The 24,491-nt window shown below is 61.2% G+C and overlaps 1 protein-coding gene across 1 annotated transcript; it reads left to right on the top strand.

Annotated features, from left to right (window-relative positions):
• Positions 1–1,181: 1,181 nt before the first annotated feature.
• Positions 1,182–24,329, top strand: CRB2 (crumbs cell polarity complex component 2). Its single transcript, XM_030858713.2, has 13 exons — positions 1,182–1,323; positions 7,647–7,970; positions 10,326–10,521; positions 10,652–10,791; positions 11,289–11,474; positions 11,649–11,762; positions 14,833–15,705; positions 15,795–16,303; positions 16,881–17,046; positions 17,826–18,609; positions 19,445–19,561; positions 20,202–20,319; positions 22,231–24,329. The coding sequence occupies exons 1-13, from the start codon at positions 1,230–1,232 to the stop codon at positions 22,453–22,455; spliced, it is 3,846 nt and encodes a 1,281-aa protein (XP_030714573.2). The 5' UTR covers positions 1,182–1,229; the 3' UTR covers positions 22,456–24,329.
• Positions 24,330–24,491: the final 162 nt, after the last annotated feature.

Raw genomic sequence — 24,491 nt, 5'->3', positions numbered from 1 at the left:
CACTGAATTGTGCCAAACAGGCACAGGGGCCAGCTGCTCATTTCAGGAAGTCCTTTCAGCAAGGGGATTCTCCTTTCACTGGAGCTGAGGGCAGTGGAAGAATGGGCTGTTTTTTGATGTTGTAGTGCCTTTGAGATGACCTAGATTCCTGGGTCCAGGTCCCCGCAAGAACTCCTCCTCTCCACCCAAACAACATTTCCCTCTCCAGCCTGGGGCAAGCAAACATCAAGTGCAGCAGGAGACTGTAAGGTTAGACAACAGGAAGGACTTCCCAGCCAGTGGAGAGGGAAAGCTTGCTGCTTAGTTAGAGCTGCCAGTTCCCTAGAATGGGCTGCCTTGGATCGTTATGCGGTTTTTGGAGTTGTAAACAGCAAAGGCAGAAGATCTAGGCCAAAGGGGAGAAATGGAAAAGACTCAGTATGGCGGTTGAAGGGATGGTGAGGGTCGGGGGAGCCGGGGGCCTCATCCTGAGGGCGGGGGTGAGAGGGGCTGTGTGTGGCAGTGTGGGGCCCATGGGAGTGAAGAGGTGGGGTGGGACTGAGGGACACGGAGGTGAGGAGCGGCCAGGAGCTCGCAGTGGATTGAACGTGGGGAGTGGGGAGCGAGGCGTCAGCTGCAGGGGGTGCTGGAGGGGTGGGGGGGGAGGCGGGATGCCTTCTCAGGTGGGCAGCCCTGGGAGGGAGCAGGCTGGGAGGAACAAGCTGAGTGGGAGGGGCTGGGGCTTCCAGCAGAGAGGAGGTGGGAGGGGAGCTCGGGCTGGGCTGGGGAGGGAGGCCTGGGCTAAGAGAAGATGGGGGTGGGCAGGGTGGGATCACGGAGGAGTTGGGAGTAGCTGGTATCATCTAGTGAGAAGAACAGCCCCCAGAACAGAAATGTCTATGAGGAGGCTGAGGCAGCAGGACCTGAGAGGTGGGAGGAAAAGGCGGGGGGGAGGTCAGGAGGGAGAGAAGGGTGGGCCCTTGGACAAGATCAGACACATGGGGGCCCCCAAGGCCTCATCTGGAGTCTGGAGCCCTGGGCTTGGGGAGCGGGCTGGGTCAGACCCCTCCTCTAGACCCTACTCAAGGTGGAGCCGCCTGGGAGGGCGGGGTGGGGAGGGGGAGGGGAGGGGGAGGGGCAGGCGGGAGGGGCCGGGCCTCTGTCCACGGCATTAGTGCTGGTTGGAGGGAGACGGGGGTGTGGAGCCAGCCAGGCCGCCCGTTCCCACAGCCGCCGAGCAAAGCGCTGCCATGGCGCTGGCCCGGCCTGGGACCCGGGACCCCAGGCCCCCGGCCCCTCTCCTGCTGCTCCTGCTCGGGGGCTCTGCCCTCGCCCTCCCGGTCGGTGAGTTGGGGGCCGAGCCTTGGGGGACCCAGGGCAGCACCCCAGGCCGTGGGGTGTCCGTGTGGGTGCCGGGCCCGACTGCAGGGTGCAGGGAGGTGCGCATCTGGGGGCCACTGGAGCTTGCGTGGTCGCGGGGGACTTTGTGGGGGGACCGCCACCGGCCGGGGTCCGGGTAACGGGTGGGCCGTGTGTCTTGGAGGGGTGTTGGGCTGGGCTGTGCTGGCCTGTGAGGCCCGAGTCTGGGGGCTCTCATGTGAGCTGTGCGCAGGTTATGGGCTGTGGGCTGTAGGCACGTCTAAGCTGTGAGGCTGGGCAGCTGTCCCGCGCGAGCCAGGGGTTGTGTCTGAGGCTCTGTGCGTGTGGTGGGCTATATCCCAGCGCGAGTTGCGGGGTGCAACTTACTGAGTGGGTTGAACTGTGTCCTTGCTCTCGACACGGGGACGTGGGGTGGGGGCAGCAGACCCCAGCCCAGTGGATTGGGGTGGAGAAGAGGGAAGGAGACCCAGGGCTCCTGCCTGCATCCCCTCCGTTTGGTGATCACCCTGCCTGCACTGCGGGGCTGGGGGTGCTCTGGCGTCCCTGGGGAGTGGCTGGGCATCTGGGAACACATGTGTCCACCGCTGCCCCCTCCCCACCCCCCAGCGTTCCCAGATCAAGCTGAAAGGGCTTCGTGAAGCCAGACCCCGTTCACCAAGAGGTTTTTGCTTTTGTCCAAGTGGATTCACGTGTGCGCCGGCCTGGAATTCTTCCTGGGGGGTCTGGGGGATGCTTTGTCTTGGTCACTATAGCTACGGGGCCAGGCCTGGGAAGTCCTGTGCAGGAGGACGGCCTGGGCTCTGCTGCAGCGGGGGAGTCCCCACCTCCTCAGAGTCCCAGGATGTGGGTCCAACCTCTCAGGCCCCTCCCTGGGGCCTTCCTCAGCCTCTCGCACAGCCCGGCTCACAAAACCTTCGTCTCCTCTCCGCAGGGCCCTTGTGGAGGACAAGGCCCCTGTTTTGCAAGGGAGGAAACTGAGGCTCATGGAAGGATGGGGGCTTACAAGCTGGGCCCCTGAGGCAAACCAAAGAGGAGCTGGGGGCCTGCTCTCTGCACAAGGGGCATGAAATCCTGGTCTGTCCTCTACCGTACAGTGCACACACACAGGCACGTGCACGCACAGATCGCACAAATGCACCTGCACACACACACGTGCACTGCCCCCACACCAGCACAGTGGTGTGCCACGTACAAGGGCACACAGGCACGTGTAGACCCGCCACACATGCACTCGAGCACACACACCTAGCTGTACGTGACACGTGCCTGCACACAGGTGTGCACTCACACTCAGATGTACCTTCACGTGAACCTTGTGGCAAAGTGGACACTAAGTAGATGCATGCTACCGAAGGGAGCGGACGCTGACATACACACTCACCCGCACGCAGCCCTGCTGGGATTCCCAGGACCAGCCTTTCCCCCTGCAATTTTGGCACAGGGAGCCCCCTCCCTGGGGATCCCTGAAAGCTGGGGTGCGGTCCTATGGGTATGAACGTTTCTGGATGCCAGGACCCAAGCCCTGACTGCCAGGAGGAGATGGGCCAGGGATGATGTCACTTGAAAAGTAATTTCCATTCCAGAGGGGATGGGGGTTCTGGATGCCCTGGGCCCCTGGCTCTGCCGCCCACCCCTGCCAGGCCCTGAGCGGGGCCCCTCCCTCCTGGGCCTACGCTGCCACAAAGGCCCGGCTGGTTGCTAGGAGAGCGCCAAGCATCTTGGAGCACAATGGGGCACATCGGGGCTCTCACGTCCTTCCCGGCTGCCTGCACACCAGGGAGCCCAGCTGACAAAGGGGCAGCAAGTCCAGCCCCCAAGTCCGGCCCCTCCTCCAGCCAGAGCTGGGTGGGGGCTTGCAGGACAGAGGCAGGGAGCAGGGAGCCACACACAAATGCTCTAACGTCAGGATCTGTTGGATAGTCAGTGTTTGCCCCACGTAAAGATCTGTCGGCAAGTGAACAACACCATCAGCCTGTACGTGCTGCTCCTGGACTAACATGATCGAATTTAATTCTCACAACAGCCCTGTGAAGTCGACTCTGATACCCCCAGCTTACAGAGGAGGAAAGCGAGGCCCAGAGAGGGTCAGTAACTTGCCCAGAGTCACAGCTTGTGTGTGGCAGGGCCAGGATTTCACAGGCGCCTATGGGACTAGTCTTATGTAAAGTCACATCTCCTCTCTGTGCTTCTGTCTAAAGGGGGCAAACCAGCTCACTCTGAGGGCTGCTACAAGAATGCGATAAGAAAATGCAGCAGTTCTCCAACTTAGGTTTGGCATGGAATCCCGCTTCAAAGGAAATTTTAGACAGGAGCCGGAAGCCACTAATAGTTAAAAGTGGCCTGCTGGGGTGGCAGGCCTGGGAACCCATCTGCCCGGTCTCACGCCCGTTCCAGGAAGCGCCTCCTTGGCCCCAGCCCTCTGAGGCCATGGTCTGGAAACACTGGAATTTGCCAACGCCAGGCAAAGGGTAGGCAGTGGATCCGCGACAGCTACTTGTGGGGGTTACCAAAATTATGTCTTTTAACCTCAGGTGATAAACATTTTTGTAAAAGACTATTCCAAACTCTGCTGCCTTATTAGAGGCATTTAGCCCTTTCCCGATGGCTCTGCTTCAGCTGTGCTGCACCATTATGCAGTCCTACCCTTGGGGCCTCGTGCTATTAGATGGGCAGTTTTTTCCCTATGCCAGAAGCACATCTCATGGGACCTTGGGTGGCTTCTCAGATGTATTCTCTTTTTTGCCTTGTCAAGATGAGAAGCTTTACAAAACCCACCCTCAGCAAACACTTCTCATTAGTCGTTGGCAGTTCTCATTAGGCCTGTTACAAGTGCAAATAAAGTAGGAGTAACTAGGCACGGAGTGAAGCCTGACGCACCGTGCAATTGCTAGCAGCTGGATCTGGATAGACAGGGAAGACTGCCCGCTCTGCCCAGGCTGATATTGGAACCTTCACTCTCAGACAAGCCTTCCGAGAGACTCTTTCAGTGCCTGGGGGAGGCTGGGCTAGAAGGCTCTAAAATGACAATACATGGGTGGCAATTTAGAGTTTGCAAAGTGGGAATTTCACATGCATTGGGAGATGTGGACTTCACAGAAGTCTGGAAATGATCTGCTTCTTAGTTTTTTGAGGAGTGATCCTGGGCAAGTGTATCAACCTCTCTGAGTTAGAGAAACAGTTTTCTTACCGGCACCCACCTTTTCCAGTTTGAATCAAACACAATAATGTAATAATAGATGCAAGATGTGTAGCACAGCTACACGTGCACTCACGAAATGGTTCCTGTTATTATAATCCTGTCCTTTCCATGAAGAAAATTCTCTTCCCGGAGGTGGGTTCTGGGCCTTCCCAGGGCAGGGCAGCAGGTCCAAGGGGAGGGGCGGGTGTCCGTTAATCCTTCCCCCGCCAGGTCGTCCCAGGCAGCCTGAGAGGTCAGGAGGGATTTGTAAAGATAAGCACAGGCCCCTCGTCACCCTGGCAACAGGCCACGCCCCTCCAGCCAGGCTGGGAAGGCCCCTTCTCCATCCCGCCATGCTCACCTCTCCTCCCCTCAGCCCTGGGCTCGCTCCCTGGAGGCAGAGAGCCCAAGGTCAGTGCTTGTTCCCAGGCCTCAACGTGCAAAGGAGTCCCCAGGGAGCATGTTGCAATGCAGATTCTTGGGCCCCAGGCCCAAGCGTTCTGCATCTCTGGGTCTGGAGTGGGGCCCAGGAATCCGTATCCTTTATATAGGTCCTGGGGTGATTCTGGAACCCCCAGAGTGGAGGCTCTGGAGCAGTGAGACCTGGGTTTGGATTCCAGCCCCTCCTAGGAACTGTGAAGTCGCTTATCTCTGAGCCTCACTTTCCTCAAGTGTACAAAATGAATGATAGCTCTATCCACCCCCTAAGGTAACTGTGAAGACAGAGATTACACAAGAGAGACGGCTCTGCCTCACACGCAGGCTTCTGGCACCACTGCAGGCCTCCTAGGGCAGACAGCTCCCTTCCTCTCTGCCTGCAGGAACTCCTTCCTCCAGTGGGGCTGGGCTCGGCCTCCTGGGGCTCCGTCATACAGGGTCATGGCCCACCTGCTCCCACAGTGCTGTCCCCACAAGTGCTGCCTCCTCAGCCTGCTCTGAATCAGGGGCAAAGCTCCAGACTGGGGTGGGGTCCCTTGGGTCACACAGATGAGGGGTGGCGCTTGCTGGGATTAAACGAAGGGCCTGTTGGCATAGGACCCAACAGCCAGGGCCCTTCAAGTGGGAGCTGGGACCACTGTGCTGCTCCTCCTGAGTGTGCTGGGTCCAGGGACCCTGGCTGTAATGGCCAGAGCCCTCGCTGAAGGCTCGCTGGTGCCAGGGCTTCACTCACGTTCCCTCAGTGGCCCCTCACAACACTCACAAGGCGGGCACTGTTCACACCCCAGATACAAGCCGGGGCTGATGCCCAAACCTGTGTCCTTTCCCAAGGAAGCCTGATCCACTCACCCCCATCAGAGCATCTCCCCCTCCCAATCAGACCATCTTCCCACCCGCATCGGACTATTTAGCCCTGGAGGACCAGGCTCTACACTGATCCGCCACCATGGCTCAGGGTGGGAAGAAGAAAGACAAGCTGCCCATAAGCCCCTCAGACAGGCCCAGATGGCCCCTGCCCTCACTGATGAGACCAGGCTCGGGGGAGGGGAGCTTTGGGCAGAGAGGGTCTGTGGAGCCCAGAGCCCTAGAAGGTTATCTTGGCCTGACAGTGTTTCAGACCCTCTGTCCCCTTGCCACACACCTGGCCCTGGGTGGGTGCTTGCCCCTACCCCCTCTTGGTGAGAATCTTGGAGAGCGAGCCCATGTTGAGCTGTACCAGGTGCTTTGGGAGCTGGGCGGTGGGGCTGACAGCTGGGCTCTCTCCCTGGGTCCATCGGTCGGTCGGTACCTGTGTCTCCCTGTCCCCCATCCTGCTTGGCCCTGGCTGGCAAGGGTGGGGGCTGGCCGGTGGACAGCCCTGCCTGGTGGAATGTGGATGACGCCTGAGAGGCTGTCGAGCCTTATCTGGGGGTCTTCGCTGGGTGGGGGAGGGGAGGCACAGGGCCCGAAGCTGTTCTGGGGCCTGGTTAGTGTCTGGTTGACAACCTGGGTGGGGGAGGGGCGCCTCTCGGAGCCCCAGGTCCGTCCGAGGTGTCTCCTTCTCGTGGGCGGCTCCCGTTCCTCCATCACTTACTGAGTTCCTACCCCGAGTGGGCACTTGACTGCCGTCCCTGAGGCTCTCAATCCTTCCGTATCCTACGAGGCACGTACTATTATTAACCCTCTTCAGATTGGGGAACGAAGGCTCAGTAGGAGAAATGACTTGCCCAAGGTCTCATAGCTTGTTGGCCGAGTGGGGATTTGAACCCAGGGCTGTCTGACTTCAAAGCTTCAAAAGTTCTTACACCGGCATGACACTGACAGGCTCTTAGCAAGGGAAGGTGGGAGGGAGGCGGGCTCCAGATCAGGAGCTGACCCTCTAAGTGAGGGAGCTCTGCCTTGTGGAGATGTCGCAGTGGCTGGAGCTGGGAGTTCAGCCGGCTGGTCTCAATACCTGCCCTGAACCCTGTGACCCCGGCCAGTCTGGCCACTCACACTTGCTGATGGCGGCGGATACTGTGAGGGCCAGGGATCCTCTGAGATGTTCCCAGGCCAGCAGGGCCAGGAGGGGAGGAGGGGTGGAGGGGGGAGAGGGGCCTTTGAAGTCCTCCATCTCCAGTTTCACGCAGGGATGGAGTTACCAGACCCCCAGCGGGAGCAGTGGAGTGGGCAGTGGGAGGAGACACCCTCCTGGGAGGGAGCAGGCCGGGGATCCCCTCCCCAGGTGGGGCTGGAGCACACGGACAGACCCTGAGGGCTAAGCCAGCACGAACTTGCTGTGTGACCTCAGGCAAGTCCTCACTTTCACTCTGGAGCCTGGATCCGCTCTCTTGTAAAATGGGCCTGACAGGGCCTGCTTCCGAGGGGCGTTGCGGGGCTGCACTGACACCGTGGAGAGAAAAGCTCACAGGGTTAGTGGGCGTCTGCTCACTAATCCTGCCCGGGGAGCCAGGCATCCCGGGTCCTACTTCCCTGCTATGGAGGCATCCCTGAAACCATTCCCAGTTCTGGGTGCAGATGCGGGCAGCCTGCTGGCACCTGGTGTGTAGACCCCTGGCGCTCCCTGCGTCCTCCTGAGTACTGACGGAGCCCTGCTGCTGACTCTGGGGTCTGGGGATGGGCCTGGGTGTGGGGAGGGGAGTGTCCTGGTAGCCCCCGTCCACCCTGCCCAGCCAGTTTCCTCTCTCTACAGGAACGGCACCTTCGGACCCCCCGGGTGCCTGTGCCTCAGACCCATGTGCTCCAGGGACCGAGTGCCAGGCTACAGAGAATGGTGGCTATACCTGTGGGCCCCTGGAGCCCCGGGGCTGTGCCAGTCAGCCATGCCACCACGGTGCTCTGTGTGTGCCCCAGGCTCCAGACCCCAGTGGCTTCCGCTGCTACTGCGTGCCCGGATTCCAGGGCCCACGCTGTGAGCTGGACATCGATGAGTGTGCGTCCCGGCCCTGCCACCACGGGGCCACCTGCCACAACCTGGCCGATCGCTACGAGTGCCACTGCCCCCTCGGCTATGCAGGTAATGGCCCCAGCTCTTCCCAGAGGCGTGTGTAATGTCGACCCCATCAGCAGCTCAGAGTTGTCAAATCACGAATTCAGCTTTGACCTTAGAGGAGAGACACCCCCAGGCATCCTGGCAGCTCTAGGGTGTACCCACTCTTGGTCATGCTGTGGAATTAATGCTTCTCGGGCTAACCTGAGAGTGTGATGAGCGAGCGCTGGCACGGCGCCTGGCACACTACAGACACTGGACAAATGTTACTTCAGTCCCTTGTAGGGTTCAGGTGGTGCTGGTAGTGGAGACACCCCTCAGGCATCTCTGGGACTAGAGTGTAGATGTGCCTGGCTTGGCTTTAACGAGGACACATCTAGACAGTACTTCTAGCATCGACTCACTCCAGACCCGTCAGGCTGTAGCACAGACATCCTCTGGTGGCTCGTCTGATGGTTCTGGAGCGTGATACCCCGGTATGGTTCAGGTTGTCATGTGGACCCTCTCCCCTGGGGGCGGGAGCCCCCAGAGTTCCTGCATAGAGACACTGGTGGACTTGCTCAAATTGTAACGTAGATGTACCCCCAGGGATCTCTGCTGTCTTGAGGGGGACAGTTCCCTCCTCCAGAGTATGGCCCCGTCCCAGTCCCATCCACCCTCCAAGGCGAGAGCATCCTGGAGCAACTGCCTGGAAGTCAGGAAGGAGGGCGCAGCTAGGGACAGGTCTGGGAGCGAGGCTAGGTCTAGGGCAGCTGGGAGCCTGCAGTGTGGACACTCCAGGTTCTATTCAACCCTGAATTCAGATGACGCTCTCTGAGGGCAGAGGGCAGTTTGAGGTCACCTCAGAGTAAGAGGTACAGACTTGGGGGCTGGGCTCCGGGAGAGGGGGCATAGAGTGGAGAGATGGATCTCAGCACACAGATGAAAATGAACTTTGGAAACAGGTTCCATGTACCTTTCTCATCATTTGAGAGTTCAGGTGTCTGGATAGATTAGTGGTGGATGTGTGAGTAGGTCACGTAAAGGCCTCTGTGTCTGCCAGGATCCACGGGTGTCTGGGATCCCTGAATGCGTTTGTGGGAAAGTCTGTGTGTGGGTGCCAGCAGGTGTGTGCGTGCCCAGATGTGCGGTGCTCAGACGCTTTGGGTAATGCTTTCTGGGTGAGTTGTGGATGTGAGTGGGGGCAGCGTCTGCTGTGATTCATTTCCTCCTCCTTCCCTTCCTAGCCAGGCGGGGGAGGTTGGGATTCCAGGCGGCCTGGGCCTGGCTCCCCCTGGCACAGAGGGTGGGAGTGGGGCTGGGTCACAGGAAGGAGGGCCCCTGTTTTGTGCTCACTGAGCCAGGAAGGGGGGAAGGTTCCAGCTGGAGCCAGCTGGGTCCCCAGACCCCCACGACCAGTCCCACTTAGGGGGTAGAGGCAGGGCCACTGGAGTGTACAATGACAAGCGGGCTCCACGATGAGCTCGGGCCCAAACCCTGAGCTCCTCCATCTCCCTTCATCTCCACAGCCCCTCCCCTGAGAGCCTCCCAACCGTCTTGGTTTTACCCAGGACTGAGAGGGTTCCCAAGACACAGGACTTCCAGTTGTAAAAGCAAGACAGTGCAGGGAAAGCCTGAAGGAGTTGGCTACCTTGGTCCAGCATCTCCCACCGGGTATGCCCCTCCTTGCTGGGGTCCCTCCTTACACCCTCCACAAAAAGCCAGCAGAGCGAAATGTAGAGAGGACTATATATCAGCTGCTTAAAACTTTTAGGATAAGCTCGGATTGTGTTACCTGGCCCCCAAGGCTTGACACTCCCCACTCCTGCCCCACCTCCTTAACTCTCCCCTTTGCTCCCCGACCCTCCATGCACCCCTGCCCTAGGGCATCATGCCCCTGCCCCAAGCAGGTCTTCACCAATAGTCTCTCTGGAGAGACTTATAGTCTCTCTGGAATCCAACTGATTCCACACAGCCTCCTATCCTAGTCCAGCGAATGCCCCCTCATCCTTCAAGTCTCTTCTTCCAAGAAGCCTTCCCTGACTCTCAATACCCCAGGCTAAGACCCTGCCTCTTGCTGTCACAGGAGCTAGCACGTACCCACTGTTGAGCTTATCAAAAGTAAAAATCAGTCCTCATTTACGTAATATTGACCTAATCCCCGTCTCCTGGGCTAGACTGGTATGAGCTCAAGGGGGCAGGGATGTCTGTGTTGTTTCAACCCCACTGTTATTTTTGGCGCAAGAAACACCTGCTCTGGATGAATGGAACAACGGATTCTCTCTTTGGATCCTGACGTTCCGCTTCTGGTCAGTCTGGAGCAGGTTTCGGGTCAGCCTGGCTCGGCCTCATTCGCTCTCCCTCTGGGCGGCCATCTCTCTGTCTGTCTCGGTTCCTGTCCAGGCGTGACCTGCGAAGCGGAGGTGGACGAGTGTGCCTCGGGGCCCTGCCTGCACGGGGGCTCGTGCTTGGACGGCTTGGGCTCCTACCGCTGCGTGTGCGCGCCGGGCTTCGGGGGCGCCAGCTGCCAGCTGGACCTGGACGAGTGCCAGAGCCAGCCGTGCGTGCACGGGGGCGTATGCCACGACCTGGTCAACGGGTGAGCGGGCGGCCGGGTGCCCTCAAGCGGTGAGGCTGCGCGATGGGCGGCGGGGTGGGGGTCGCGATGGAGATAGGGGGAGCTGGAGGTTCGGGCGCGTGCTCAGCTCCGGTCGCGCGCCCCCCTGCAGGTTCCGGTGCGACTGCGCGGACACGGGCTACGAGGGCGCGCGCTGCGAGCACGAGGTGCTGGAGTGCGCGTCGGCGCCCTGCGCGAACAACGCGTCCTGCCTCGAGGGCCTCGGGAGCTTCCGCTGCCTCTGCTGGCCAGGTGTGTGTGTGCGCGTGCGCGAGAGCGTGTGCGCGTGCGCGCCCGCACGCCCAGGGGGGCGGGGGCTCAGGCCGAGGAGGACTGCCCTGGGACAACCTGGCGGTGCGCACACACCCTGAGCGGACTAAGCCCAGTGTGTGCCTGTGACTGCAACTTCTCTGAGCCTCAGTTTCCTGATCTGCTAAACAGGGCTAATCACAGCACCTGCTCCTGGGCTGTTCTGAGGAGAGTAAAAACGTGTAGCGCCCATCAAGCCTTGGTGCAGGGCCCCGCACGCGCAGAGCGCTCAGTAATGCTAGTAATAATAGTAACACGATGCCGATGCTGGTGAAGCCTGCGCTGGTCATTCCTACCCCCTCAGTGTGTCCCTCCCTCGGAATATCCGTGACCATATCTGAGCTGTTGTCCCCGCCTGGCCCTGGGCTGGCCTGGCAGCAGTGGAGGGGTGCTGCTTGGTGACCCCCTGTGACCTGACGCCCACCTGTGTGTGTCCCCAGGCTACAGCGGCGAGCGGTGCGAGGTGGATGAGGATGAATGTGCAGTGGGCCCCTGTCAGCACGGCGGCCAGTGCCTGCAGCGCTCCGACCCAACCCTCTATGGGGGCATCCAGGCCGCCTTCCCAGGAGCCTTCAGCTTCCGCCATGCTGCTGGCTTCCTGTGCCGCTGCCCTCTGGGCTTTGAGGGTGAGCCCCCTTCCAGGGAAGCAGGTCTGTAGTGTCCAGATGCGCGGGAGGGATGCCGAAGCTGGGTTCAAGCACCTCTCTCTGGCCTCAGTCTCCCTAGCTATAAGATGGGCCCTTTCCAGTTCCAGTCTGGCTCTGAGGGAGCTGTGGGAACCACAGCTGGGCTTCTTGCAGGGGACGACTGCAGTGTGGACGTGGACGAGTGTGCCTCACGGCCATGCCTCAGTGGAGGCCTCTGCCAGGACCTGCCCAATGGCTTCCAGTGCCACTGTTCAGATGGCTACACAGGTGCCTGGGGTGCGGTGGGCACTGGGGCAGGGCAAGGTCAGATGCGATGGACCTGGGGCGAGAAGGTTCCTTCTGGCTGATGTGTGGAGGCTGGATTGATGGGGTCAAGGACATTAGGGAGGAGGTGGGTGTAGTGGCCAGGTGACAGGTAAGAGGACTGAGCTGGGACCTGGGCTTTGGAGGTGGGAGTGGGGGGAAAACCTTCTGGAGTGGAGGTTGAGAAATATTTATGAGGGGCACGCTACAGGCCCTGAGGGTTTTTCCAGGTGTGAGTGGGAGGTGTCAGGGATGCTGGCCGAGTTTCTGCCCTGGGTGACATTGGGTAGAGGATGGTGAGCTCAGCCTTGTCCATACTGAGTCTGAGTGCCTGTGGAGCACCTACAGGGAGGAGCCTGGGTGGGGGCTGGTGATCTGGGGTCTGTGGCCCAGGAGAGGGGCCTGAGACTGGGGGTCCTGCAGCTGGAGTCTCAGGCAGCCAAGGTTATCCAGGAGAAAGTGTGGAGTGTTGGGCAGAGAGAGCCCTAGACACCTGACATCAAAGGGCTGGGCAGAGGCCGAGGGGCCTGCAGGGAGGACAGGGCAATTCGGCCAGGACAGAGGAGGTAAAAACGGTGTGTGTGTGTGTGTGTGTGGTTGGGTGTGTGGTGGAGGGAGTGTGGTGGGGGTGTGTGTGGTGGAGGTGGAGGGAGTGTGGTGGTGGGGTGTGTGGTGGAGGGGGGTGTGGTGGAGGTGGGGGGTGTGGTGGAGGGAGTGTGGTGGTGGGGGGTGTGGTGGAGGGGGGTGTGGTGGAGGGGGTGTGTGGTGGAGGGAGTATGGTGGGGGGTGTGTGGTGGAGGTGGGGGGTGTGTGGTGGATTATGGGGGAGTGTGGTGGACGGCGGGGGCTGTTACGGAAAACTGTGGGCAGTGTCTGGAGAAGGATGATTGACCTTTGGAGAGCTGGGCACACCTTTGGGGTGTGCTGGGCAGGAGCTGGGCCTGCAGAAAGCCTTTCCCTGCCTTGGGTACAGAGGATGCGGAGACACACAGACACCCTTCCCTGCGGATACTGATGAACCCGAGGACCTCCTCACACAGCACGGAGTGTCCCTGCCCCCTCTGGAATGCCTGTGACGCTTCCCCCACACCCGCCCGCATTCCTGCTCCGACAAGCTGCCTCCTCTCCCTGGCACGGCTGCTGGGCACAGGCTCCCCTGCCTGGGGGAAGGAGGTGATGATCACCACCGTCCCTTCCACTCTCACCCCCCAAAGGTGCTGGGGGCTTGGCATCCCACTTCTGGGTGGCCAAAACCTCTGGGCACCTTGAAAACCCATCTCCTGCCCCCATGGGCTGAGGTTCCTTGAGTCCTTGCCCACTCCCAGGCACAGTGCCCCAGAAACAGTGGCCTCGTGGGTGCCTGGCACACACTGGGCCCACTGCAGCATGCCCTGCATCTGAAGCGTATTCTCTGCATTGTTTTCCTCCTCACCAAAGCCCCACGAGGTAGGGTTCTAAATCCCCATCTTACAGATGAAGCCATAGAGGCTTTAGAGAGGGCGTGTCATCCCCCCCAGGTTCGACAGTGTTAGCGGGAGCCCAGCTCCTCCCCAAGCTGAGCTCAGCTGATGGGTGGCAGGGAGGTCAGACCTCTGAGGTCAAGGACCCGGAGGGGGAACCCCGGCTGTGGGGCTGGTCCGCCCCCATCCTCCCTTGGGGTTGTGCTGGGCGTGGGGGAGGCCAGTGCCTGGCATTCCTGAGCCAGCTCTGAAGGAGGCGGCTGGCCAGGCGGGGAGCTCTGCTCCCCAGCCTTGGTGCCTGCCCACCACTCTCAGCCTGTCTGTGGGGAAATGCAATGGGGCTGCGGGCTCTGCGGACCTTCCTGGGGGTGTTGTGGTTCCTGGCAGGTATGCAGGGCTGGGGCCTTGGGCAGGGGGAGGTGGGACTGGCCATCCCCAGAAGGAGGCGGTGGTGTTTGTGGGCTGACTGGGGCCAGGATTCAAATCCTGGCGGCTTCTCTGGGCTTGGGTTCCCCTGGCTGGGTTACATGGGCAGGGCTGGCCTCAGTGGTCTTGTGGAGGCTCTGGCTGAGCAGGGGTTGGGCTGTAGCCTCTTGACCCACGCTGGGGCCAGAGCACCTGGCATGGGAGCCCCTGGAGGGGAGGGTGACCTCACAGCCAGTGCCAGGGCCCTAGGGCAGAGGGACGGGGGTGGGGGGTTAGAACCAGGGGCTACTCGAGTGCCACAGATGCATACACCCATCCCCACTCCCTCCTCCATTTCATCTCTCTGTCCACAAAGGCCATGCCAAGTCCCTTTCTGGGCACCAATGACATATCCAGGCCCCTGGAGGAGATCTCAGCTGAGTAAACAGATATTTTCAATACTGGGTTCTGGGGAGCTGTGCCTGGGAGTGGGCAAGGAGTTGGGAGTGACACAGCAGCTTGGAGTTGGGAGTCAGAGAAAGCCTTCTAGGGTACTGGCCATTTGAAGCTGGGCTTTGCTGGATGAGTGGAGTTTGAAAGGTAGGATTAGGGAGAAGGAGGCATTCCAGAGAGAGCGCTATGAGCAAAGCCCCAGAGGCAGGACTTCCCAGGAAATGTTTGGAGGAACAGGCAGCTCAGGGTTTGCAGGGAGCAGGGTTGACATATGAACTCCTGGTAGGACCCAGGCCACGAGGAATCTCGAATGCCAGGGTGAGTGATCGGACCTTAAGTAGCAGGGGAACCTGGCCAGGTGATGCTTTAGAAAGAGATCTCTGGCTACTTGTAGAGATGGATGGTGGAGGCTGGTGAACTAGAGGACACTAGACTATGGCCTAGAGAGCTGGTGAGGCAGGGGAGGTGAGCTGGGAGGAAAGGGGGCATTGGGGAGTATTTAGGGGATTGAATCGACTCACGAGATATGGTAAAGGAAGGAGTACCTTGGATTCCAGCCTCTGGGGACTTCCGGGGACCTTGAGAAATCCTTTGGAAATTGGGAATGGGTTTGGTTGATAGATACTGAGGTCCCCGTCCCAAGAGGCAGCTAAGCTCTGGGTCGAGACTGTGCTTTTGGCCTTGGGTGCTGAGCCTTGGCCTGGTCTCTCCTGAAGGCCTGACATGTCAGGAAGATGTGGACGAATGCCTGTCGGAGCCCTGCCTCCATGGCGGGACCTGCGAAGACACCGTGGCGGGCTACATCTGCTGGTGCCCAGAGGCCTGGGGTGGCCGTGACTGTTCCGTGCAGCTCGCTGGCTGCCAAGGCCACACGTGTCCGCTGGCCGCCACCTGCATCCCCACCTTCCAGTCAGGGGTCCACAGTTATGCTTGCCGCTGCCCACCTGGTACCCACGGACCTTTCTGTGGCCAGAATACCACCTTCTCCGTTGTGGCTGGGAACCCTGTGCGGGCTTCGGTGCCAGCTGGTGGCTCCCTGAGTCTGGCACTGAGGTTTCGTACTACGATACCTGCTGGTGCTCTGGCCGCTCGCTCTGACACTCAGGGCAGCTTGGAGCTGGCGCTGGTGGAGACCACGCTTCAGGCCACACTCTGGAGTCACGGCAACAATGTGTGCATCCTGAGGCTGCTGGACCTGCCCCTAAACGACGGCCACTGGCACCGAGTGGAGGTGACGCTCCGCTTCGGGGTCCTGGAGATGCGGCTCTGGCACGAGGGCTGCCCTGCCCACCTCTGTGTGGCCTCCAGCCCTGTGGCCCCGCCTCCTACGGCTTCCCCGGCCCCGACGCCTGCTGGGTTCTGCTCCACGCAGCTGGGTGGTGTGGCCTTTACGGGCTGCCTCCAGGACGTGCACGTGGACGGGCACCTCCTGCTGCCTGAGGATCTCGGCGAGAATGTCCTCCTGGGCTGCGGGCGCCAGGAGCAGTGTCAGCCTCCGCCTTGTGCCCACGCAGGGGTCTGCGTGGACCTGTGGACTCACTTCCGTTGTGACTGCCCCCGGCCCTATAGCGGTCCCACATGTGCTGATGGTGAGGAACGAGCCAGGTGGGCCCCAGGGCAGGGGCTGTGCCTGCCCCCAGCCCACAGGCCTCATGCCCGGCACCCTCTCTCCCTGCAGAGGTTCCTGCTGCCACCTTTGGCTTGGGGGGCACCCTGAGCTCTGCCTCCTTCTTGCTCGACCAGCTGCCAGGCCCCAACCTCACCATGTCCTTCCTCCTCCGCACCCGGGAACGTGCTGGCCTCCTGCTCCAACTTGCCAACGATTCAGTAGCTGGCCTGACAGTGTTCCTGCGTGAGGGCCAGATCCGGGCTGAGGTGCTGGGCAGTCCTGCCCTGGTGCTTCCTGGGCGCTGGGATGATGGGCTCCGCCACCTGGTGACGCTCAGCTTTGGGCCTGATCAGCTGCAGGGCTTGGGGCAGCAGGTGCACGTGGGCGGGAGGCTCCTCCCTGCTGACGCCCAGCCCTGGGGTGGGCCCTTCCGAGGCTGCATTCAGGACCTGCGACTCAACAGCCTCCACCTCCCCTTCTTTCCACCGTTGCTGGAGAACTCCAGCCTGCCCAGTGTGCCGGGCAGCAGGCGGTCCTGGAACCTCACCATGGGCTGTGTCTCCGAGGACACGTGCAGTGTGAGTGCCACGGGGAAAGGGTGGGTCCTTTTTCCGGGATCCACCCTGCTTCGCTGGAGGTTAGCATGTCCTTCTACTGGTCAGGTCGGCACCAGGAGGTGGAGTGCCCACCCAAGGTCCCAGTGCTGGAGAGAGACAGAGCAGGGTTCACTTTCATCTCCTCTCTGGCCAGCTGCTCTTGCCCTATGGTAGTCTCCATACCTCTCCTCTCAGTCCTAATCTGAGACAGACACCCTGACCCAGGCAGAGGCCGCCCAAGCCTTTCTGCGGGAGTTGCTTGGGGCACAGGGACACCCAGGTTCATGAACAAAGCGCCAACCAGCTCTAGGATTGGAATAGCCTGGGTGTGAACTCTGGCTCCTCTATTTACTGGCTAGCTGACTCAGCAAGTGATTTCTCCTCTCTGAGCCTCAGTTTCCTCATCTGTAAAATGGGAAAGCTAGTTACTTTTCTATTTGTTTGTGAGGAGGTAATGTATCTGTACTAGGTGCTCAATGAAGAACCACTGCAAGGATGGTTATGGTGGGGCGATGCTAGCCCCAGGCCTGAGCCAGTCCCTGCCCTGATTCTCCTGCAGCCTCAGCCCTGTCTCAATGGTGGGACTTGCCTTGTCTCCTGGAATGACTTCCACTGCACCTGCCCTGTTAACTTCACTGGGCCCACATGTGCCCAGCAGCTGTGGTGTCCTGGCCAGCCCTGTCTCCCGCCTGCCACCTGTGAGGAGGTCCCTGATGGCTTTGTCTGTGAGTGCCTGCCCTGGAAAGCCCACATGCTGGGTGCTGGACGCCCAAGCTGGGTTAGATCCCACCCCTGCCTTCAGGACTCAGAGACAGTGGACCAGGATGCCAACAGCCCCAGCCCAGTGTGGTTGGGCCACCGCATCCAGAAGGACAGGCTTTTTAGAGGAAGAGAGCACTTGCTAGGTCTTCAAGGGCAAATAAGACTCTGACCGGGCACAGGGAAGGACATTTCAGGAAGGGGGCAAAGCACGCGCAAAGGCATGAGGTTTATAAGAACTGAAACACAAGTAGAGGTATCAGCGTTGCTAGGGTCCTTGAATGCTAGGCCAGGCAGCTTGGGACTTTTTGCCAAGGGCAATGGGGAGCCATGGGAGGACCAGCAGGAGAAGGCCATGGTCAGCAGTTTTAAAAGATGACTGTGTTATAATATTAAAATGATTGCAGTGAAGAGTGAGCCACGGTGATGACACAGGGCCACTTCACTAAGGAGAGAAGGAGGCAGATTTTCCAAGGTGTTATTATTGCCTGGTCTGTGACCTGGAGGGCAGGGTGGGCACAGTAGGGTAGGTCTCCCCAGCCCGGAGCTGGTTCTTTGGAGGTAGAGAGTTATGAGGTGGGGGGAACAGTTCCTGGGATTAGATGATAGGTGGGTGTGTGTGCCCCCGCCCCCAGACCGCGGGGGTGGGGGGAACGGGGGCGGCAGGCTGGTCCCCGCATCACCCAGGTGTGCTTGGGCTGGGCTGGGTACCGATAGGCCGTCCTCTGACTCTCTCTCCCTGCAGGTGTGGCTGAGGCCACGTTCCGCGAGGGACCCCCGGCGGAATTCAGCGGGCACAACGCGTCATCCGGGCGCGCGCTCAGCGGCCTCTCTCTGGCCTTCCGTACGCGCGACCCCGAGGCCGGGCTGTTGCGCGCCGCGGGCGCCCCCGACACCGTCTGGCTGGCTGTGCGCAACGGCTCGCTGGCGGCCGGCGTGCGCAGTGGCCCCGGCCTGCCCGGCGCGGTGCTGCCGGCGCCCGGGCCGCACGTGGCCGACGGCGCCTGGCACCGCGTGCGCCTGGCCATGGAGCGCCCCGCGGCCTCCGCGTCGCGCTGGCTGCTGTGGCTGGACGGCGCGGCGACGCCCGTGGCGCTGCGGGGCCTGGCCAGCGACCTGGACTTCCTGCGCGGCCCGGGCGGCGCGCGCGTCCTGCTGGCCGAGAACTTCACGGGCTGCCTGGGCCGCGTGGCCCTCGGCGGCCTCCCGCTGCCCCTAGCAGGCCCGCGGCCCGACGCGGCCCCCGGCTCCCGGGAGCCCTTCTCGGCCTGGCCCGGCGCGCCGGTTCCGCGCCTCGGCTGCCGCGGTGCGCCCGTGTGTGTCCCCTCGCCCTGCCTGCACGGCGGCGTCTGCCGCGACCTCTTCGACGCCTTCGCCTGCGCCTGCGGCCTGGGCTGGGAGGGTCCGCGCTGCGAGGCCCGCGCCGACCCGTGTCGCTCAGCGCCCTGTGCCCGCGGCCGCTGCCACACGCGCCCAGACGGCCGCTTCGAGTGCCGCTGCCCGCCTGGCTTCGCGGGCCCGCGCTGCCGGTGCGCACGGCCAGCCGGGGGCGGCCTGGGTCCGAAGGGTCAGGCGTTTACGGGGCAGGGGTGGGGATCCCGGGGGCGGGGGTTGGGTCAGACTAGTCCGGAAGCCCGGGTGCGGATGCGCTGGTTCCGTGGGCCAGCCACGTCCCTTCTCTGAGCCACCGCGCTGTTATCTGTAACTTGGGAACAGCAGCCCCCTAGAGTTGCCAGAAAAAAGTACAGGACACCCGGGTAAATTTGAATTTGAGATAACGCTGCCGTCTGGCAGTCGGGGTGGGGGAACCCCGAGCTAGTGTCGGAAGAAAGCCTAGAGGCTCTCCTGCCGAGCTGCCCACCACGGATGCCCTCCTTCGTCAGTCCCGTGGGACGGGGCCAGGCAGAGATGGTCCGAGTCTTGACCGCTTCCCTTATTCAGTCTGGCCATGACTCCCCACTCCTTTCGGAGCCAAGCTTACGGAGTGGTATCTGGCAGAGGCCTGAATCCCCCTCTCTACGCAAAGAATGTCAGGCCCAAGCTCTATGTCTAGAAGGCTGCTCTTGCCCCGGGAGACTACTTACATTTCATCAGCTCCTCGGAGGACTCAGCCTCGAAGGGTTCAGCCCGATGTTGTACACCTTGGTGGGGGTAGGGCTGGAGTCACAGAGTGGCAGCCCTATGTCCCACCCCTTCCACCCTAGACACGGCTTCCAGGACTGACGGCAGGGTCTCCAGGAGGTGGCTCTTAATTCCTTGGGTGACATTGCAGAGGCTCAGGTCGCCTGAGTGACCCGCGGGCGTGGGGGTGGGCCAGGTCCTGGGTGTCCTGTCCCCAGGCCAGCCTCTGTGCTTTCTCCTCAGGTTGCCTGTCCTGCCAGAGGAGTGCAGCCTGAATGTCACCTGCCTCGATGGTGGCCCGTGTGAGGGTGGGCCCCAGGGTGCCAACTGCAGCTGCCAGGAGAGCTTTGCTGGCCAGAGGTGGGTCTGGGGTCCAGGGGCCTGGGAGGCGGGCTGCTGAGTGTGGCGAGTCGGGCAGGGCGGGCCTCTGGACCCCCTCCAGCCAGGGCAGGTGAAGTGGGGTGTGGATCCCTGCTCACCTTCTCAGCCCTCACTGTCGTCACAGTGCCAGACAGTGCACCTCTCTTGCTTGAATTCTTTCCCTCTGGGGCTTCCAAGACCATCCTGGGTTATGCAGACACCTGCTGGGAAGTAGTTGCCTGGTGGTGTTTCTTAGAGCTCCGTGCTCAGCCCACCTCCCACTCCTCCACCTGGGGAGACTGTAAAAATGCAGGTTCTGGGCCCGCTCCAGACAGAGTCAGCATCCCTGGGCAGGTGGCTTTACACAGGCTCCCCCCGTGCTTCTGGTGGAGTGACAGTCATTCTGTCATGAATGCTGGGGTGAAGGGGCGTGGTAGGTGATGGAGATGGCTTTCAGCATCAGTCACCTGGCAGGGCCCAGCCAGGTAGGGACAGTGCCGGGGACAGTGGATGAATGAGCTTTGATGCCAGTGTGTGTAGGGGGTGGGGGAGGGTTTGAGGAAGTAAAGGAGCTGGGGGAACAAGAGGCAGCCTGGGAGGGAGCAGCTCTCTCAGCCCCACCCTTGTCCCTGCCTCCCAGGTGTCAGATCCCCTGTGAAGCCAACCCCTGCTTGAATGGCGGCACCTGCCGGACAGCTGGTGGGGTCTATGAATGTATCTGCAGTGCAAGCTTCTCAGGCCAGTTCTGCGAAGTGGTGGTGAGTGATGCCCGAGGGGGTGGGTGCCCTGTTTTGGACTTTAGTGAGATGATGTTACGGGGGAGCGTATATAGCACCTGTGGAGCTGTTCCTGGGCCAGGCCTGTCACGGGGTCGGGGGGAGCAGGGAAAGGAGACTCAGGCCGCTTCCACACTCCCACACAGGAGGGGCCCCCAGCATCCCTCTGGGGGCTGCAGTGAAACAGCTGGGCTTTGCCAAGTCTGATCTGGGCCAGGATTCAGGGCCCACAGGATCTTGGAATTCTGGGATTTACGTTGGTGAATACGAGAGCCTGTAATCTCTGGTGGTTTCTGAGCCAGGATCCTAGAGTAGGAAGATGTGGGGAGCCCGGGATTCTGAGCCAGAGAAGGCTTGGGAAGGCTTGGCTGCCGTGAAGGCAGCCCCTGACCCCAGGGAAGCTCAGCTGAGGAGGGGTCCGAATAGATGGGGGCCAGCCGGAAGCTTGAGCTTGAACCTCCCTCTGGCCCCCTCCCCACTAAGGGGCAGAACAGACTCTGCAGGCCCAGCGGGAAGTGAGCCCAGAGTGGGCGCAGCAGCGAGGGACGAAGCCTGGGGAGGAGCCTTGATCTCCACAGGCTTCTGGCGGCCTGGGTCATAAACCCCAAACCTCTCTGCTTCTGGGGAATGTTTCCTTTCAAGCTGAACTTTACAGCCGCTGGCACACATTCCCCCCCCACACCCTCCCTCCGTCCCCCGCCACCCTCCTCCTAGGGAGGAAATGGCTTTACAGCTCCTCCTGAAGTGCCCAGGGCCGGAGCCTGGGGAGGGCCCATTCAGGGCTGGGATGAATTTTTCTCTACAGTCTTGGGCACCTTCTTCAGGGCTGGGGGCTGAGGCTTGGGACCCAGGTCACAGTGGGCTGAGAAGTCTCATGGGACAGAGGGGGGGGCCGGTGAATCTGAGGCCCTGGGCCTCTGCCCCCGAAGTCGGTGATCCTGGAGCTTCAGAACTCCAGGTCTGTAGAATCTTTGATGGGGGCATCCCGGTGTCTGTGACGAGCCAGAGAGGTGGCTTCCTGGGCCCCCAGAGCCTGGTCTGAGTCTCCGGGGGGCGGGTGGGGGTGGATTCTGAGCTCGCCAGCAGCCAGGTCGGCCTGCTGCAGCTCATGCCCTGCACGGGCCCCCTGGCTGGGGAGCCTCTCCTGCTACTGCCTGAGATGCCTCCCACTTCGGGGTTGAGCATGGTCTCCACAGACACTTAAAAACCCAGACTGCCCTTTGGGTTCGGGAGGGATCAGGTCCCATCACTTCAGATTGGGTGTTTATCGAGAGAGGCAGGGTGGCAGGGCTGGGCACTGAGGCCCACCTTGGCCAGTTGAAGGAAGGACCTTCGGCTGGAATTTGAGACTGAAGAATGGTGGTGTGAGCTGGGCATGGGCATGGCGTTGGGGGAGGACAGAGGGCAGTGCCAGTCCCGGCTTGACACCCACTAGTCATGTGTCTGGGGGGATCTGGGCAAAGCCTCTGTTTCCTCCTCTAGTATTTATCGAGTGCCTACTGAGCAGGCTCTGCTGTGCGTTTTGGGATACACGGGTAAACAAAATAAACCAAAGATTCCTGTCCTCACAGAAGAAAGGGGGTGTCCTCACTTCCGCTTCATCAGATCATTGTAAGGTTGACATGGAATCCCACACACGGTGCTCAGCTCCTAGTAGGCATTCAATAAATGTGTTTTCTCTCCTCCTAGCCAGAACCCCTTTGCTGTACAGGAATCCCCTTGTGGTGCCTCTAATAGGTAGCTCCCAGGCACTCGCTTGCATACCTCTGGGGCCAAGTCTCTCACTACCTCCCAGGGAAGCCTCCGCCCAGCGATGCTTTTTCCTCTCCTCTGAAGGAACTGGGGGGTCTCCCCGCCTCCATGGTCTTAGGCGTGTTACTGCATCTCTTCCAGAAGGGCCTATCGCTGCCGCTGCCGTTCCCGCTGCTGGAGGTGGCAGTGCCTGCGGCCTGCGCCTGCCTCCTCCTCCTCCTCTTGGGGCTCCTCTCAGGGATCCTGGCGGCCAGAAAGCGCCGCCAGTCAGAGGGCACCTACAGCCCGAGCCAGCAGGAGGTGGCCGGAGCCCGGCTGGAGATGGACAGTGTCCTCAAGGTGCCACCCGAGGAGAGACTCATCTAGGCCCACCTGGCTGTGGCTCCAGCACCTGTGAGGTCCTCGCCTTCTACCTGGAGACCGAAGGAGGCCACTTTCGGGAGCCTCCCGGGCCTCGGGGAGCTGCTGCCGGGCCCAGGATACCTGCTGGGGAAGTGGCCCCTTGCCCCGTCCTGGACTGAGGGGAAGGGGCGCGCTCGGGGAAGCAGAGAGAGGCCTGGCGAGGTTGTGGACATTCTCCATCCAACCGCCCGGTCTTAACCTTGGCAGGCACACGGCTGTGCCGGGAGGAGCACCTGCGGGTGCACACGACGTGTTCAGGAGTGTGTGTGAGTGTGCGCGCGTGCACGTGTGTTTGTACCTGGGCCTGTTGATCTGCAGATACCAGTGTGAGTGTTACGGATGGGGCTCACGGGCACGTCCACGTCTTTGCTGTTTGTGCACGTGACTGTGTAGTGAGTGCAGGTGACCCCGCGGAGGGGCAGCTGGGCAGTGGAGACCACCTTCTCAGCCCCGGGGCAGGGGCAGCCCAGGGCCACGAGTTCTCCTGGAGGCCAGGCCAGGGCTTGCCCAAGGACCAAAGCCCCAGCTCCGGCAACTTCTCCCACCTCCGGAGGCTGCCCCGGCCCTGGAGGCAGCTGGAAATCAGTGGGGTGGGGGGCATGAGCCAGAGGTTAATGTGTGAGCTCCTGGCTCCCCAGACAAGTGCTCCCTGAGGCAGGTCTGTCTCTGCCCTCTGCGGCAGCCAGGCACCCGCTGGGATGCAGGACTGAGGGGCAGACCTGCAGGAGCGGGGGGGCGGGGGAGGGTGTCTGGCCACTGCAGCCTTCCTCCTGCAGGCCTGTCACTTATAGAATGAGGAAAGCAGCCCTTGCCTACCTCACGGGGCTGCTGTGAGGATGGGCAGGGCAACAGTGGGGAAGGAGCTCTGGAATTCGTTAAAGTCCAGTCCGCTGTGAGGGCTGCCCGGGCCATCCCAAGGTGTCGGGAAGGGAGAGGGTGAGAGCGGGGAAGGGGCCTCCCTGAGGGGTAGCAAGGGGGCCAGAGGGCGATGATGACAGAGGAGCAACCCTCCCTGCCCACCTTGTGGTTCTCCAGCCCCTCCGGCATCAGCGCTCTCCTCTCCAGGCTGCCTGGCGAGTCCGCTCTTTCACCTGCAGACCAGTCACCTCTCTAATGGCCGCTGGGAGGACTCGAGGAGGGCCTCGCAGGGAGCCCTCAGGGTTGTTTGCTGAGGCAGGTGCTTGGCAAATGCTGGCACTGTCTCTGGGTCGGGGCTGGTCCTGCGGACAGACACAGATGAAGGGAAGAACTGGCCGCTTTGCTTCCAGTCCCTTCCGTGGTGATGCCATCTCACTTGGATCTCTGATCTCTGAGGGGCACTTGCCTGAGGGCCTGGCCTCTGAGCTTCAGAGTCCCTTGGTCCCTGACCTGGAGATGTGCCCTTTGGTCCTTCCCATTTCCCAGGCCAGCGCCCCCTGTGCCAAGGCCAGGAGACCCCTTTCCACTTCTCGACTGGAGGTGGACTTTACCCATCTCCCCTAGGGGCCTCAGCCAGCTTCCAGAGGCACAGGAGTCAAATGTGAGGTGGAGGCATGTGGTGATGGAGGCAAGGGAAGGGGTGAGCGGGCTGAGACTGGGATGGGAAGGGCCCAGAACACTAGGTTACGGGGCTGGCTTGGTCCTTATCCTGTAGGAGGTGGGACAACCTTTTCCCCCAACTTTCTCCCTGACTCTTGGAAAAGTGGGGGAGAAAACATCTGGTAGCAACAACTTAGCCCCAGCTGGTGCCTTGGTTAGTTTATTAAGTCAGAGACTTGGCAAACCTGTGTTCTTGCAGACTCCTAAGACAAGACATTCTGGGTGGAACCCCAATATATAAAAGCTGGGCTGTTCTTTTTCGTCCTTCTCTTGCTTCTAAGTGTTCTGGGTACCTGTCATTTTCAAGCGCAGCCCAGGGAGGGGGACACAGCCCAGGGAGCCGAGTGAAGGGCAGATGGGGGAACGGGGTGTGTCTAACACTCTCTCTGGGTGCTTGGTCCAGGTGTCCCTCCCCAGCACAG

The sequence above is a fragment of the Globicephala melas genome, chromosome 6, assembly GCF_963455315.2.
Source record: "Globicephala melas chromosome 6, mGloMel1.2, whole genome shotgun sequence".
NCBI lineage: Eukaryota > Metazoa > Chordata > Mammalia > Artiodactyla > Delphinidae > Globicephala > Globicephala melas.
This window is presented reverse-complemented; position numbering and strand designations above follow the sequence as displayed.

What these genes read in the sequence shown, in the direction of transcription:
- CRB2 (XM_030858713.2), top strand. Translation starts at nt 1,230, where the DNA reads ATGGCGCTGGCCCGGCCTGGGACCCGGGACCCCAGGCCCCCGGCCCCT. An exon ending in CTGCCCCCTCGGCTATGCAG is followed by an intron (nt 7,971 to 10,325) that starts GTAATGGCCCCA and finishes GTTCCTGTCCAG; the next exon opens with GCGTGACCTGCGAAGCGGAG. An exon ending in CCGCTGCCTCTGCTGGCCAG is followed by an intron (nt 10,792 to 11,288) that starts GTGTGTGTGTGC and finishes GTGTGTCCCCAG; the next exon opens with GCTACAGCGGCGAGCGGTGC.